This window comes from Carlito syrichta, unplaced genomic scaffold, assembly GCF_000164805.1.
Source record: "Carlito syrichta isolate Samal-C Ts95f unplaced genomic scaffold, Tarsius_syrichta-2.0.1 Scaffold145531, whole genome shotgun sequence".
Lineage (NCBI taxonomy): Eukaryota > Metazoa > Chordata > Mammalia > Primates > Tarsiidae > Carlito > Carlito syrichta.
In genome coordinates, this window is record NW_007089627.1 from 58,598 (window position 1) to 72,671 (window position 14,074).

The 14,074-nt window shown below is 41.0% G+C and overlaps 1 protein-coding gene across 2 annotated transcripts in view; it reads right to left on the reverse strand.

The window, feature by feature from the left end:
- NSD1 (nuclear receptor binding SET domain protein 1) overlaps positions 1-14,074 on the reverse strand; it is a 136,857-nt gene that overhangs the window by 49,559 nt on the left and 73,224 nt on the right. For both annotated transcript variants that reach the window (XR_503746.2, XM_008050430.2), the window contains exons 6-8: positions 12,103-12,373; positions 10,483-10,592; positions 1,240-1,315 (exon numbers count right to left, since the gene is read on the reverse strand). Coding sequence is in view for 1 of the 2 variants with exons in the window: in XM_008050430.2 (XP_008048621.1) it covers positions 1,240-1,315; positions 10,483-10,592; positions 12,103-12,373 (457 nt within the window). In the remaining variant the exon portion in view is untranslated. The remainder of the gene's footprint in view (positions 1-1,239; positions 1,316-10,482; positions 10,593-12,102; positions 12,374-14,074) is intronic.

Genomic DNA, 14,074 nt, shown 5'->3' on the forward strand with positions numbered 1-14,074 from the left:
TCAAGAATAACACAAATCACTAAATGACACTGACAGAAGAATGAACAAAGCAGTAGAAAATCTGCCATGGATAACAAGACATCAGTAAGGCAATGAATTTGGTCAGGTCTGGATTTAGTTCCCTGAACCTACTGCCTTGTTCATCTTCACATTTCTTCTATCAAACAAGAATAAGAGTATTGATAATATCCTAACTCTTTGGAACGGTTTAGATGAATTAGAGGCAGCATTCCTACCAAAATCCTGGTAGAGTGGTTCCTCTTTTTATGAATATTGTATCTGTAAGCAAATAAACTATCCATTCCTTCGGGGAACAAAACTACAATCAACTAGAAGAGTTCTAGGGGACATATTCTAATATAATATAAAAGATTCCCGTGCCCTTGATTCCCGAGCCCTTAAGAGAAAACTAAAATGAAATACAATCAAATCCAAGTTCTCTTTATCAAGCATGTATAAACTGACCAAATGTCATAGATATGATAAAAGCAATTAAGATTGCTGGGCATGCTGGCTCACACCTGTCATCCCAGCACTTTGAGAGGCAGAGGTGGGTGGACAGCTTGAACCCAGGAGCTCAAGACCACTTTGGCCAACACAGCAAGACCTTGTATCTACATAAAAATTAAAGAAAAAATAAAATCTGTGCACGTGCCTATAGTACCAGCTACTCAAGAAGCTGAAGAGGAAGGATTGCTTGATCCCAGCAGGTTGAGGCTGTAGTGAGTGTGACCAAGCTACTACACTCCAACCTGGGACAGAGACACCAACTCTCCCCAAAAAAAGAATTAAGACTTAAGACTAAAGATTGACTCAGACTATTTATAATGTTCCTTTCAACCCAGTTCCGTATTTTCTGTCCTATAGAAATAAAAACGGAATCAAAGCCAAGAAACTATGAATGCAGTATGAAAAGTTAGATTAATAAGGAAAATAGCTGATTTTTCACTACTGTTCCAAATATTTCCTTATTTAAATATAATTTTAACTTCATTCAACTGATTAGAGTATAAAGGCTGAAAATGACAACAGAGTTTTCTAGTGTTATTCTAGTGTTATGCAGATTCAGGAAGCACATTGTGGACAAACCAGTCTTGGACCTTGTAACTTACTGGTCTGACTTCCAGACGTAACAATTTTTCTAGTTAATGGACAAAATGCTTCAAATTTTGTATTGCACTACATTTTTAAAATTTAAAACAAAAAATCTGCAAAAAAATCTTTTTCAAAAGTACTCACCCCCACCAAACTCTTTCAAATGAGACGCAGCGCAAGAATCAGTAATGCCATTCTCCAGGTGACCAGCTTCATAACACTATAAAAATAAGCAAAAACAACAGGGTTTACAGAAGAACAGAATAAGTCCTTTACCTTATAGGTCAAAGTCTGAAACGTCGATTGCCATATATATATACAAAATTTTGGTTGGTTTTGGCAATTAGAAGACTAGTATGATAATTGTAAAGAATTGAACAGAAACTTCATGGGGAAAGGAACCAGACTTTTTTTTAAAAGTTCTAAAAGACTTGTGACTACCAATTTTTTCTTTTTTCTTTGAGTTGGAGTCTCACTCTGTCACCCAGGATGGAGTGTAGTGGCATGTTCACAGCCACCCAGCATCAACCTGCTGGGCTCTGGCAATTCTTTCACCTTGGCTTTCCAAGTAGCCAGAACTACACGTGCATGCTACCTCGCCTGGCTAATTTTTGATTTATTGTAGAGATGAGATCTTGCAAAGTTGCCCAGGCTGGTTTAAAAACAAACCCACAGGCTCAGGCAATACACTCATCTCAGTCTCCCAAATTGCTGGAATTACATGCAGAGCCACTGAGCCCGGCTGACTATCAATATTCCTTAAGTGGGGGGAAAAAAGGCTGGCTCGGATAGTCTAATATATAAACCAGATATAGAATGCTGCTCCAACTTAACCAGATATAGAATGCTGCTCCAACTGAAGGGGGAGGAAAAAAAAGAAGGGGCACATGCCCAGAGACCCGCAAGCTCAGTTCTATTCCACTGCATCCTGTATTTAAAATCTACCTTCTTATTTTATATTATTTTGGAATCAGGGAATACACATGCATATTCATTACATGGACATATAGTATAGTGCTGGGGATTGGGTGTCAGGTGACCCATTCCCCAGATGGTGAACAAGTGCCCTGCAGGTAGTTTCTGAACACTAATTTCCCTTCGTCCTTATTGGTGTTCTCAGTGTCTATTATTTTCATCTTTGTGACCAGTTAGCTCCCAAATATGAGGGAGAACATGCAGTTGGAGATTCTGTTTCTGAATCAGTTGACTTTGGATGATGATCTCTAGCTCCATTCATGCTGCAATAGATAGTTTTTCGTTCTTTATTCTTTTTTGTGGCTGCTAAAAATCTACCTTCTTATAATTTTATTTACAGTCACTAGATTTGACACAGACTTATTTACATGACAAACTTCAAGTTAAACAGCTCTGAAACACCAAATGTCTTTCCAACTTAAGTGGCTTCTGATTATTCTAAATTAAAACATTAAAACTCAAAACAAAACATCAGACATCAAGAGTGTATATATATATATATATTTTTTGAGATGGAGTCTCACTCCATTGCCCAGGCTGCAGTGCAGTGGCACGCTTACGGCCACTGCAGCCTTGACCTGCTGGGCTCAGGCGATCCCTCCACCTCAGTCTTCCAAGTAGCTGGAACTTCAGGCATGAACTACAACACCCGGCTAATTTTTGATTTATTGTAGAGATGAGGTCTCGCCAAGTTGCCCAGGCAAGGCTTGAAACAGTGGGCTCAGGCAATCCATTCACCTCGGCCTCCCAAAGCGCTGGGATTACAGGCTGAGCCACCGAGCCCGGCCAAGGGTATATATTTTTTATTCTCCCACTACTAACACTTCTATGAATTAGTTCTATACCAAGCAAATATCTTGTCCTATAAACACAATATTCTTCATAACTGTAAAACAAAATTAAATGGCCACAAAAAGTCAGTATAATAGATCCCATTCTTGTAGAATCCCAATGTTTGAGACTAAAACAAAACATACAGCTGTCAATTTGATTCATTAAAATATATAAAGCATAAGAATACAACTTTTCTCATGTTCCATCCAAAGTTTTATCATGTCAAATGAAGTAAAGGGCTATTGTTAGATATCCAATTAAACAAATGACTCCTAGAAAAACCCTCAAAACACGCCAGGCGAGGGGGCTCATACCTAACAACCCAGCACTTAGGGAGCTGGAGGCGGAGGCAAGATTGCCTGAGCCCAGAAGTTTGAGAACAGCCTAGGCAACTTGGCGAGACCTCTTCTCTATGATAAATCAAAAAATTAGCCAGGTGTGGTGATGTACACCTGTAGTTCAAGCTGCTTGGAAGGCTGAGGCAGAAGGATCGCCTGAGCCCAGCAGTTGAGGCTGCAGCGAACATGTCATTGCATTCCAGGCTGGGCAACCGGGTGAGACTCTGACTCAAAAAAATAAAAAGAAATCCACGAAACAGACTTGTATAATTTAAAGAAAAACAGCACCAATATTATTTATATAATCTACCCTTCATTGTTTAACAGTCACCTAAAAGCTGTGGAACAAAATGATTAGAATGATCTGAAAACTACAGTGAAAGAATAATGCAGGAAAAATATTGTCATTTCCAATCTCAGCAAATTTACACATTAAAATAAAAATAGAACCATGCACACACACAAAAAAACCAACATAACATGAATAAACAAATCTGCTCTCCTTAGAATGAAAAAGAACTCAGAACTTTGTGTCTCAGAAGATATGACTAAGATGCCAATAACTTTCCTAACACATATAGTCCACTGTGAATATGCATTAAGCCAGTGTATCATTAAGGTACAACCTGAGGAGATAATCCCTCCCTCTCTAACCTACTCTACAGATTAAACTCTCTACAGATAGGGTGGACTGTCTGGTAACTCATAACCTAGTCCCAAAACTGAACTGAATCATGTCTTCAAATAGATACTCAACAATGAAGTAGACCAGGTTCAATGGCACGACTAACCCCTAAAACAGACCACTGTTCTTCAGCCTCTTGTGATAGCCAGCATCAATAATTCTGATTTTCAGCCGGGCTTGGTGGCTCAGCCTGTAATGCCACGCCTTTGGGAGGCTGAGGTGAGAGGATTGCCTGAGCTCGCGGATTCGAGACCCGCCTGGGCAACTTGGCGAGACCTCATCTCTACAATAAATCAAAAATTAGCAGGCTGTGCTAGCGTGCATCTGTAGTTCCAGCTACTTGGAAGGCTCAGGCGGCAGGATCGCCAGCGCCCAGCAGGCGAGGCTGTGGTGGCCGGGAGCGGCCACTGCACTCCACTCTGGGCGACAGAGTGAGACTCCAACTCAAAAAAAATAATAATGATAATTCTGATTTCCCCTTGCTCTAGTATCAAGTTTAATGCCTCTCAAAAAAGTAAAAATTCAACAGTGATAGATTTATGAAGCAGGTCATATGCTTTAAAAGGGACCAGAAACATGAGAGAGGGGAAGGGATAACTATCAGAGATTTTTTTAATGGAAATTCAGTAGTAAAATAACAGGACAACAACATGGGGAAAAAACTGATTTCAAAATTCATCCCAAAAATTCAAGATGAAACAAAGATCTGTATGTGAAACCTAGAACCACAAAACTCCTGAAAGAAAAACAAAGGAGGACTATCTTTGTGTCTATAGGGTACACATATATTTCTGGAACAAGACATAGAAAGCATTAAGCATATAAGAAAAATGTATATATTTAAATTTTTCTCATGAAAAGACACCACTAAGAAGATAGAGGAAAATCTCAGACTGAGAAAAACCATTTATAGTACATATATGTCACAAAGGATTTGTATGGCAACTATATAAAGCATTCCTTAGGAAAAACAAAAACAAAAAGCAAGAATGTATAACCTAATTAAAATGTAAGTATGCATCAGCACCCACTTCAAAAAGAACAGGAATGGCCAGAAAGCACATACCACAAGAGGCTCGACATCACCACACAGAAAAACACAAATTAAAGCCACAATAAGGTATAACTTCACACGCAGCAGAATGGCTGGGTCTCCTGTGACTGGCACGTCAAACGGCAGACAAGACGTGAAGGCACTGGACTCTTGTGCTGCTGCCGGGGTGTAAAGTGGCACGCCCTTTCTGGAGTGCTGCTGCGTGTCGTTGCTTACAAACTTCAGCATGGCTGGGCGATGTGGCTCATGTCTGTTATCCCACTACTCCGGGATGCGGAGGCAGGAGAACAGCTTAAGCCCAGGAGTTTTAGACCACTTAGCCACATAACAAGACCCTGACTCTGCAAAAGAATTTTAAAAACTAGCTCAGTGAGGTGGTGCATGCCTATAGTCCCAGCTACTTGGGAGGCTGAGGTAAAAGGACTGCTAAGGCCAAGAGGCTAGAGTGGTGAGAGCAGCCTAGGCAACAGAGTCGGAGACACTGGCTCAAAAACACAAAAAACAAAACCTTAAACATGTACTAACCAGAAATTCTTTGCATTTACATGAAGATAAATAAACATACAAGTCTGCTGTACATGTAAAAATGGACGTCTCTGCAAGTTCCTATGTTGGAAACTTAATCTCCAACTCGACGCTGTCCAGAAGCCGGGTCTTTAAGATGTTGTTAGGGCATGAGGGTGGTCATGAATTAATACTATCGGTGCAGCACAGTATTAATCCCAGCCAAAAGGACAGGTTCAGGTCCCTTCTTTTTACTCAAGAAAAGAAGTGCTCTTGTACTTCCACCTTCTCCCATGGGATGACAAGCTTGGCCTCGCCAGATGCGGGGCCCTCGACCCTGGACTTGCAAGCACTTCCCAGGGTCCAGACATGGGAACCAAATACATTTCTATTGTTTGCAAATTAACCAGCCTGTGGTATTCTGCTCTATCGACAAAAAACAAACTATGACAAAGAGACTTGGAAAAAACATTCACACCAACCTAATGATTAAAAGCCAAGTAAAAAACATCCAAAAGAGTATTAACAGGATATGGATAAAAAAAATTATGATATAATCATACAATAGTACACTATTTAGCAATGCAAAGGAATAAACTACATCACTGTGGGTATATCGTCAAAACACAAAATAAGCCGGGCTCGGTGGCTCAGCCTGTAATCCCAGCACTTTGGGGGGGCTGAGGTGAGTGGATTCTCTGAGCCCGCGGGTTCGAGACCCGCCTGGGCAACTTGGTGAGACCTCATCCTACAATAAATAAAAAAAAATTAGTCGAGTGTGGTAGCGCACGCCTGTAGTTCCAGCTACTTGGAAGGCTGAGATGGAGGGATCGCATGAGCCCAGCAGGTAAAGGCTGCGGTGGCCAGGAGCGGCTACTGCACTCCAGTCTGGGAAACAAGAGTGAAATTCCAACTCAAAAACAAAACAAAACAAAAAACACAAAATAAGTTCGAATAAATTTTTTTAAAAAGCCGGGCTTCAGTGGCTCAGCCTGTAATCCCGCGCCTTTGGGAGGCTGAGGTGAGTGGACTGACTGAGCCCGTGGGTTCGAGATCCGCCTGGGCAGCAAGACATCATCTCTACAATAAATCAAAAAATAAGCCGGACGTGGTAGCGCACGCCTGTAGTTCCGGCTACTTGGAAGGCTGAGGTGGAAGGATCGCCGGAGCCCAGCAGGTCGAGGCTGCGGTGGCCAGGAGCGGCCACTGCACTCCAGTCTGGGCGACAGAGTGAAACTCCAACTCAAAAAAAAAAATTTTTTTTTAAAATATTGGTATCTAATAATAAGCAAAATTAAGCCAAACATGGTGGCTCATACCTGTAATCCTGGCACTTGGAAGGCAAAGGTGAGAGAATTGTCTTAGCCCAGGTATTCAAGACCAGCCTGAGCAATTTGACAAGACCATGTCTCCACAGTAAGTCAAAAAATTAGCCAGGGATGGTAGCTCATGCCTGTAGTTACAGCTACTTAGATGGCTGAGGAGGAAGGATTGTCTGATCCCAGCAGGTCATGGCTGTGGTGGCCGTGATCATGCCACAGTACACCAGCCTGGATGACAGTGAGACTTTGACTTACAAAGATCAAACAGAACAAACAAAATTAATACATGGTAAGGCCAGGCTCGGTGGCTCAGCCTGTAATCCCGCGCTTTGGGAGGCCGAGATGAGTGAATTGCCTGAGCCTATGGGTTCGAGACCCGCCTGGGCAACTTGGCAAAACCTCATCTCTACAATAAATCAAAAATAAAAATCAGCCGAGTGTGGCAGCACGTGCCTGTAATTCCGGCTACTCGGAAGGCTGAGGCGGAAGGATCGCCAAAGCCCAGCAGGTCGAGGCCACGGTGGCTGGGAGCGGCCACTGCACTCCAGTCTGAGCAACAGAGTGAGACTCCGACTCAAAAAAAACCACATATATATATGGTAAGAGAAATAAAAAAGCATTATCTCTGGACAAGAGTAAGGAATTGACTGAAAAGAGGCAAGGCAAAAAAAAAAACTTTCTAGGGTGATGACTATAGAACGTACCTATTTTGGGCATATACATACTATTGTCTAAATTCATCAAACATGACAATTTAGACCGACACATTTTATTGATGCAAGTAAACTATATCTTCATTTAGGAAAAGAAACAAGTCTGGGATACATTTTGCCTGTATAAATTAAAGCTAAATATATAAATTAAATATTTTTAAACCCCTTAGAGAAAAAAACCCATAAAAATGACAAGTTGCATTTTAGATAAGAAACTACATTTTCAGTAAGGCTATACAAATGAACACAATTTTTAAAGTAACTTTGAAAACACTGAGAATCCATCTTATCCCTTCAATTCATTCAAGAAACAAGTGTACAGTCTAACTTTCTTTGAAATTGGCTACCCCTTCATCTCCAAAAATAATACCACTGCCTCCCCCATGACTCAAGTTGTTCAACACTACTAAACTCATCATCTGCTTCCAAAATATCACTCACATCCTCAAAAACATTCAACTGAATTCTGGATTCCCTTGCCCTTCCCATCTATCTCTTTCAACAATCTTGCAAAACATGGCTAGGATCTGAATGAGTTAAACCAGAGGGAAAGTGCTGCAGAGGAAAATGATCATAGGCTTATGAAGAGTATATAATTCAATGAGAGAACAGTGAGTAGGAGAGATGAGATTGCCACTGAAGGTTATGTAAACTACAGTGAAAGTGCAGAGGGCAGAGGAGGAGCCTAAGAATAATTTAAAATTCCAAGTCATATGACTGCTTTAAGAAAAATAAAGTAATTAAAAAGTATAGTGCTGTCTTTTTTTTTTTTGAGTTGTTGTCTCACTCTGTCACCCAGGCTGGAGTGCAGTGGCACGCTCACGGCTACCGCAGCCTCCACCTGCTGGGCACAGGTGACCCTTTAGCCTCAGGCTTCCAAGTAGCTGGAACTACAAGCACAAGCCACCACGCCCGGTGAATTTTTTATTTATCGTAGAGATGAGGTCTCGCCAAGTTGCCCAGGATGGTCTTGAACCCACAGGCTCATGCAATCCTCTCACCTCGGCCTCCCAAAGTGGTAGGATTCTAGGAGTGAGCCACTGTGCCCGGTGAGTGCTGTCTTTTAAAAAATAAGGTAAACACTGGGCACAGTGGCTCACGCCTAGAATCCCAGCACTTTGCGAGGCCAAGGTGAAAGGATTGCCTGAGTCTACTGGTTCGAGACCAGCCCGGGCAACTTAGTGAGACTTCATCTCTACAACAAATAAAAAAATTAGCCAGGCGTGGTGGCAGGTGCCTGTAGTTCCAGCTACTTGGAAGGCTGAGGTGCAAAGATTGCCTGAGCCCAGCACGTCGATGCTGTGGTGGACGTGAATGTGCCACTGCATTCCAGCCTGGGAAACAGAGTGAGATTCCAACTCAAAAAAAATTTTTTTAATTAAATAAATAAATATAAGGTATAAAACAACAACAACAAAAAATTAAGTTTTATAATTACAATAAACTAAATGGAAGAATATCTAACAAAAACAAAACCAAGGCGCCTTCAAGTAGAACTACAGGACAGAAGTTGGCTATAGCAGCCAGGCCTGGTGGTTTATGCCTGAAATCCCACCACTAGGAGGCCAAGGCAGGTGAAGCACTTGAGGCCAGGAGTTTGTGACAATCCTAGGTGACAGCAAGATCCCATTTCTACAAAATTAAAAAATAAATAAAAAGAAGTTTGTTATAGCAAAGTAAGGATATAAGTACAAAAATTCTATTTATAATTTCATTATTTTTTATTACATTTTTTTCTTCAACACCAAAACAAATTCAATAGAAAATCAGCACAATTTTCTTTTTACTTTTTCTTTTTTTTGAGTTGGAGTCTCAGACTGGAGTACAGTGGCCGTTGTGGACCTGCTGGACTCCGGCGATCCTTCTGCGTCAGCCTTCTGAGTACCTGGAACTACAAGCACGCGCTACTATGCCTGGCTAATTTTTTTGATTTATTGTAGAGATGAGGTCTCGCCAAGTTGCCCAGGTGGGTCTCGAACCCGCGGGTTTAGCAATCCACTCATCTCAGCCTCCCAAAGCACGGGATTACAGGCTGAGCACTGAGCCCGGCTCAGCACAATTTTCAACTTAATTTCTAAGATTTCCTCCAAATTAAGTTCTCACAATAAGAGTAGCAGGACATTTGTTAAAGAATCGGTATCCAGTCAACATCCATTATACAATTAGAAATTAATTTTCTGCTTACATCTGCTGTTTAATGATGCTTTCTGGGCTATTAAACAACCAACTCTGCAAACCCAGAAACTTAACATCAAATGCTTCTGCCCGGATTACAGCAGAGCTGGTGTTCTCTCTCTCTCTGAGTCAGAGACTCACTCTGTAACCCAGGCTGGGGTGCAGTGGCACGCACACGGCCACCGCAGCCTTGACTTCCTAGACTCAGGTGATCCTTCTACCTCAGGTTTCCAAGTAGCTGAGACTAGAGGTGCATGCCACAAGGCCTGGCTAACTTTTTTTTATTTTTGTAGAGACGAAGTCTTACCATGTTGCCCAGACTAAGTACTGAACACCTGGTCTCAAGCAATCCTCTCACCTTAGCCTCCCAAAGTATTGGGATCTCAGGTGTGAGCCACTGCGTCCAACCCAGAGCTGGCTCTTTTCTGAACAGTTACAAAGGCAAGGCAACAGGATAAGAATAGGCTAGTAAATTTATAGACAAATGTGAAGCAGAAGTCAGGTAAGAGCGTATATGCCCAGAAAACAAATTATAAAAAACACCAACTTAACCAATCTTAAAAATTATTTTTGAAAAATTTCACTTAAAAATAAAATCTGAAGCCAGATGTACATATGGCCACATAAATGCAAGACAGTCTTTTTAATATAGGATCTCTCAGATCATATATGGTTGCCGACACTCTATAATTTCTATGTGTATATACATAAATATTATTAACCCATTTAAAAAATCCCTTATTTCTTGGGTTTAAGCCTTATTTTAGAATTGACAAAAATAACATACCTTTTTAGAAAAGCCAAGTTCCCCCTTTTTGGGCATAAATCCAGGGTCTAAATCATTGGATTCAAGAAGTTTCTTAGTTGGTTTTCGTTGACGCTTACTTTCATAATTTCCTGAAATGTATGTATCTTTACATTAGGTGATTTAGAAACTGCACACAAGCTAATTTTTTAAAAAAGATATATACTATACAAAAGGAATTACAGAATCTATACAGCACACAAAATCAGTCGCAATTTCACTAGCTTTTCCTCATCATCTCATGACAGTATTTCTCACTAATGTAAGAATGTTCACAAAATAACGGGAAGACTGTGTGTGTGTACTTATTTGTTTGTTTATTTACTGAGTCAGAATCTCACTCTGTCTCCCAGGCTAGAGTGTGGTGGCATCATCACAGCTACCACAGCCTTGAACTGCTGGGTTCAGGTGATCCTTCTGCCTCAGCCTTCCAAGTAGCTGAAACCACAAGTATGTGCCACCATGCCTGGTTAATTTTTTTTAAGTTTATTGGATAGATGCAGTCTCACCAAGTTGCCCAGGTTGGTCTCGAACCCCTAGGCTCACTCAGGCAATTCTCTTGCCTCTGAATCCCAAAGTGCTGGGGTGACAAGTGTGAGCCACCTTATTCGGCTGTGTGTACATCTTTTAAATCACAAAATAACTCAGCGAAAAATTAAAAGGGCAGAACTACTTTTATAGTAATTAGTTATTGGAAAGGGAAAACAAAAAGAAGTAAAGTGAATCCTGGATTATGAGTATAAATGAACCAGGATTATAATTTGTGCTCTGCCATGAGAAAATAAAAAAGTAAATAAATCACAGCTAGTAGGACTGCTCTTAAGAATTATATCAAAGAGCCTAATAATAGGGTTTGGCACATAATAGGTACTAAAATAGGAACTGTCTTAATTATTCATTCAAAAGTCTTTTTGATTTTGGTTTACTTGATTAGCACAACTGGAATGTTAAAAAGTTATATCTAACATTTAAACAAGTACAGAAAAGGATTTTTGCCATTTCTTGGATGACTATAATATTCTATAGTCAAAAGGTGAATTCGAGACAGCATGCTTAGCTCTAACTCTCCCCAGGTGAGATAAACATAAAGATGAGAACATAATAGGTAACTGGTAACCCACACCTAGGAACATTTATACTTGCTACTTCCTTGCTATGCACAAGGTACATAACATCACACATTAATACATTGTGATCTCCATTTTATGGATTAGGAAACAAGTTAAGAGGTTAAACAAGTTCCTGAGCACCCCAGGGCCAGTAGAGCCAGCACCTAGCGTGCAGCTCTCAAGCGTCTATTCCACGCGTGTGCTGTGCCCTTCCAGGTCCCGCTATCCTGGATCTGATCCGCACCGTGGTTGAGACACAATCATGTAGAGCGACAGTGGAGCAAGAGGGTGGCTTATACAAATCTATCTTTTGACAGCCACAAATTAATCCATGGTAACTAGCGAGCTGACCAGAATTTTAGGGATTTCCCAAGACAAAAGTGGGTAGTTTCATTGCATGTAGATACACTGCTGGCTATACATACAAGCATACTAAAATCTCCTGCTCCTTTCACCATTTCGAATAAATACTGAGACCCCATCCCGACCTTACCTGGTGTTTTCACTAGCAATTCCTCAGACTCAAGGGCAGGCCGTGGAGAGACTTCCGGAGCCACAGGCACAGACAAGGTCAGCTGTGGCAACTCAGCATGGCCACCTCCAAGTTCTGACTGAGCCAAGGGCCCCTCCAAAAACGGAGCCTCCCTTTCAAGAACTGGAGGCTCTTCTTTGGTTGAAATCAAAGAATTCTCGTCCACCTGCTTGTTCTGAGCACTAGAACGACCTCGGACTAGAAGGTTTTCCTCTTCACAGCGGGAACTTACCTGAAAACAAAAAATAAAAATACAATCCATCAGCCGCAATTGTTATAATTTGAGTGTCAAAAAGAAAAATGCACTTTAGGCAGGTGCAGTAGCTCATGCCTATAATCCCAGCACTTTGGGAGGCCAAAGCGAGAGGACTGACTGAGCTCGGGGGTTTGAGACCAGCCTGGGCAACATGGTGAGAGACCCTGTCTCTATGTGAAAAAATAAAAAATTAGTCAGGCAAGGTGGCACACACCTATAGTCCCAGCTACTCGGGAGGCTAGGGCAGAAATATTGCCTGAGCTCAGCAGGTCGAGGCTGTAGTGGCCATGAGGGTGCCACTGTACTGCAGCGTGGGCGACACAGTGAGACTGACTAAAAAAAAAAAACAAAAAAGCACAAAATCCCATTAAAAGGAATAAAATTCAAACCCATGCTACAAAATGGATGAACCTTGAAGACATTATAATAAGGGCAATTACCCAGACACAAAGAACAAATATTACATTGATTCTACTTGTATGAGGAATCTAGAACAAGAAAATTCGTAAGACAGAAAGAAGAATGGTTGTCAGGAGCTGGGGGAAAAGGATAGTTGTAAGAATTTTAGTTTGGGGCTGGGCATAGTGGCTCAAGCCTGAAATCCCAGCACTTTGGGAGGCTGAGACAAGATGACTGCCTGAGGCCAGGGATTCGAGACCAGACTGAGCAACTTGGTGAGATCTCGTCTCTACAATAAATTTTAAAAACTGCCCTACTATGTCACCAATGAAAACAATTATTCATAAATTCCTTAATGTTAAAATTAGTAGTTATGGGGAAATAAGCACTTATTTCTGACTTTCAAGTATTTCAGAAAAATAAGAGTTCAGGTAATGAAAGAGAATGCTGGCTAATAAACATACAGGAAATAATAAAATCAGAAAGCCTTCATTTTGTATGCCCTAATGAAATTATAGAGAATCTTCAACTGGTGTTTTTAAAAAACCATCAAGGAAATGGATGGTGGAAAATATAACATTCTTTTTGAACTTTTTTCTTAAAGTGAGTACACACATATTACTTATTGGTTAAAGGGAATAAAATACAACTTAGAGAGGAATCAGTCACCACTGTGGAAAACTAGTCACTATATACCTTTTAATGTCATATAATATGTTACACAGTATTCTCTCTAATATTGTCTAGCTAAAAATGTTTAACTTCAATCTATCAAACTGATCATTCTAAGTTCCACTAACCAAAAATATACAAATAAGCTAAGCTAAGTGACACCTATAAGGAAGCAATCCCACAAATATAGAAAGTAGGTAACTATATGTTAAAGTATCTCTCTCTCTTCATTAACAGATATACTCATTTTAAAAAAGTAATTGCTCTGGATTTATTTATTGTAGAGACGAGGTCTCACCAAGTTTTCCGGGCTGGTCCCAAACACATGGGCTCAGGCAATACTCTCACCTGGGCATCCCAAACTGCTGGAATTACAGGCTTGAGCCACCACGCCCAGACTGTCCTGGATTTAAAGAATTTTAATAACCATAACAACCAGATATAATGTGTAGCCCTGTCTCTCCCTAGCTTTTTTTTGTTTTGTTTTTTTTTTTAGTTCGAGTCTCACTGTGTTCGCCCAGACTGGAGTGCAGTGGCCGCTCCCAGCCACCGCATCCTCAACCTGCTGGGCTCCGGCGATCCTTCCGCCTCCAGCCTTCCAAGTAG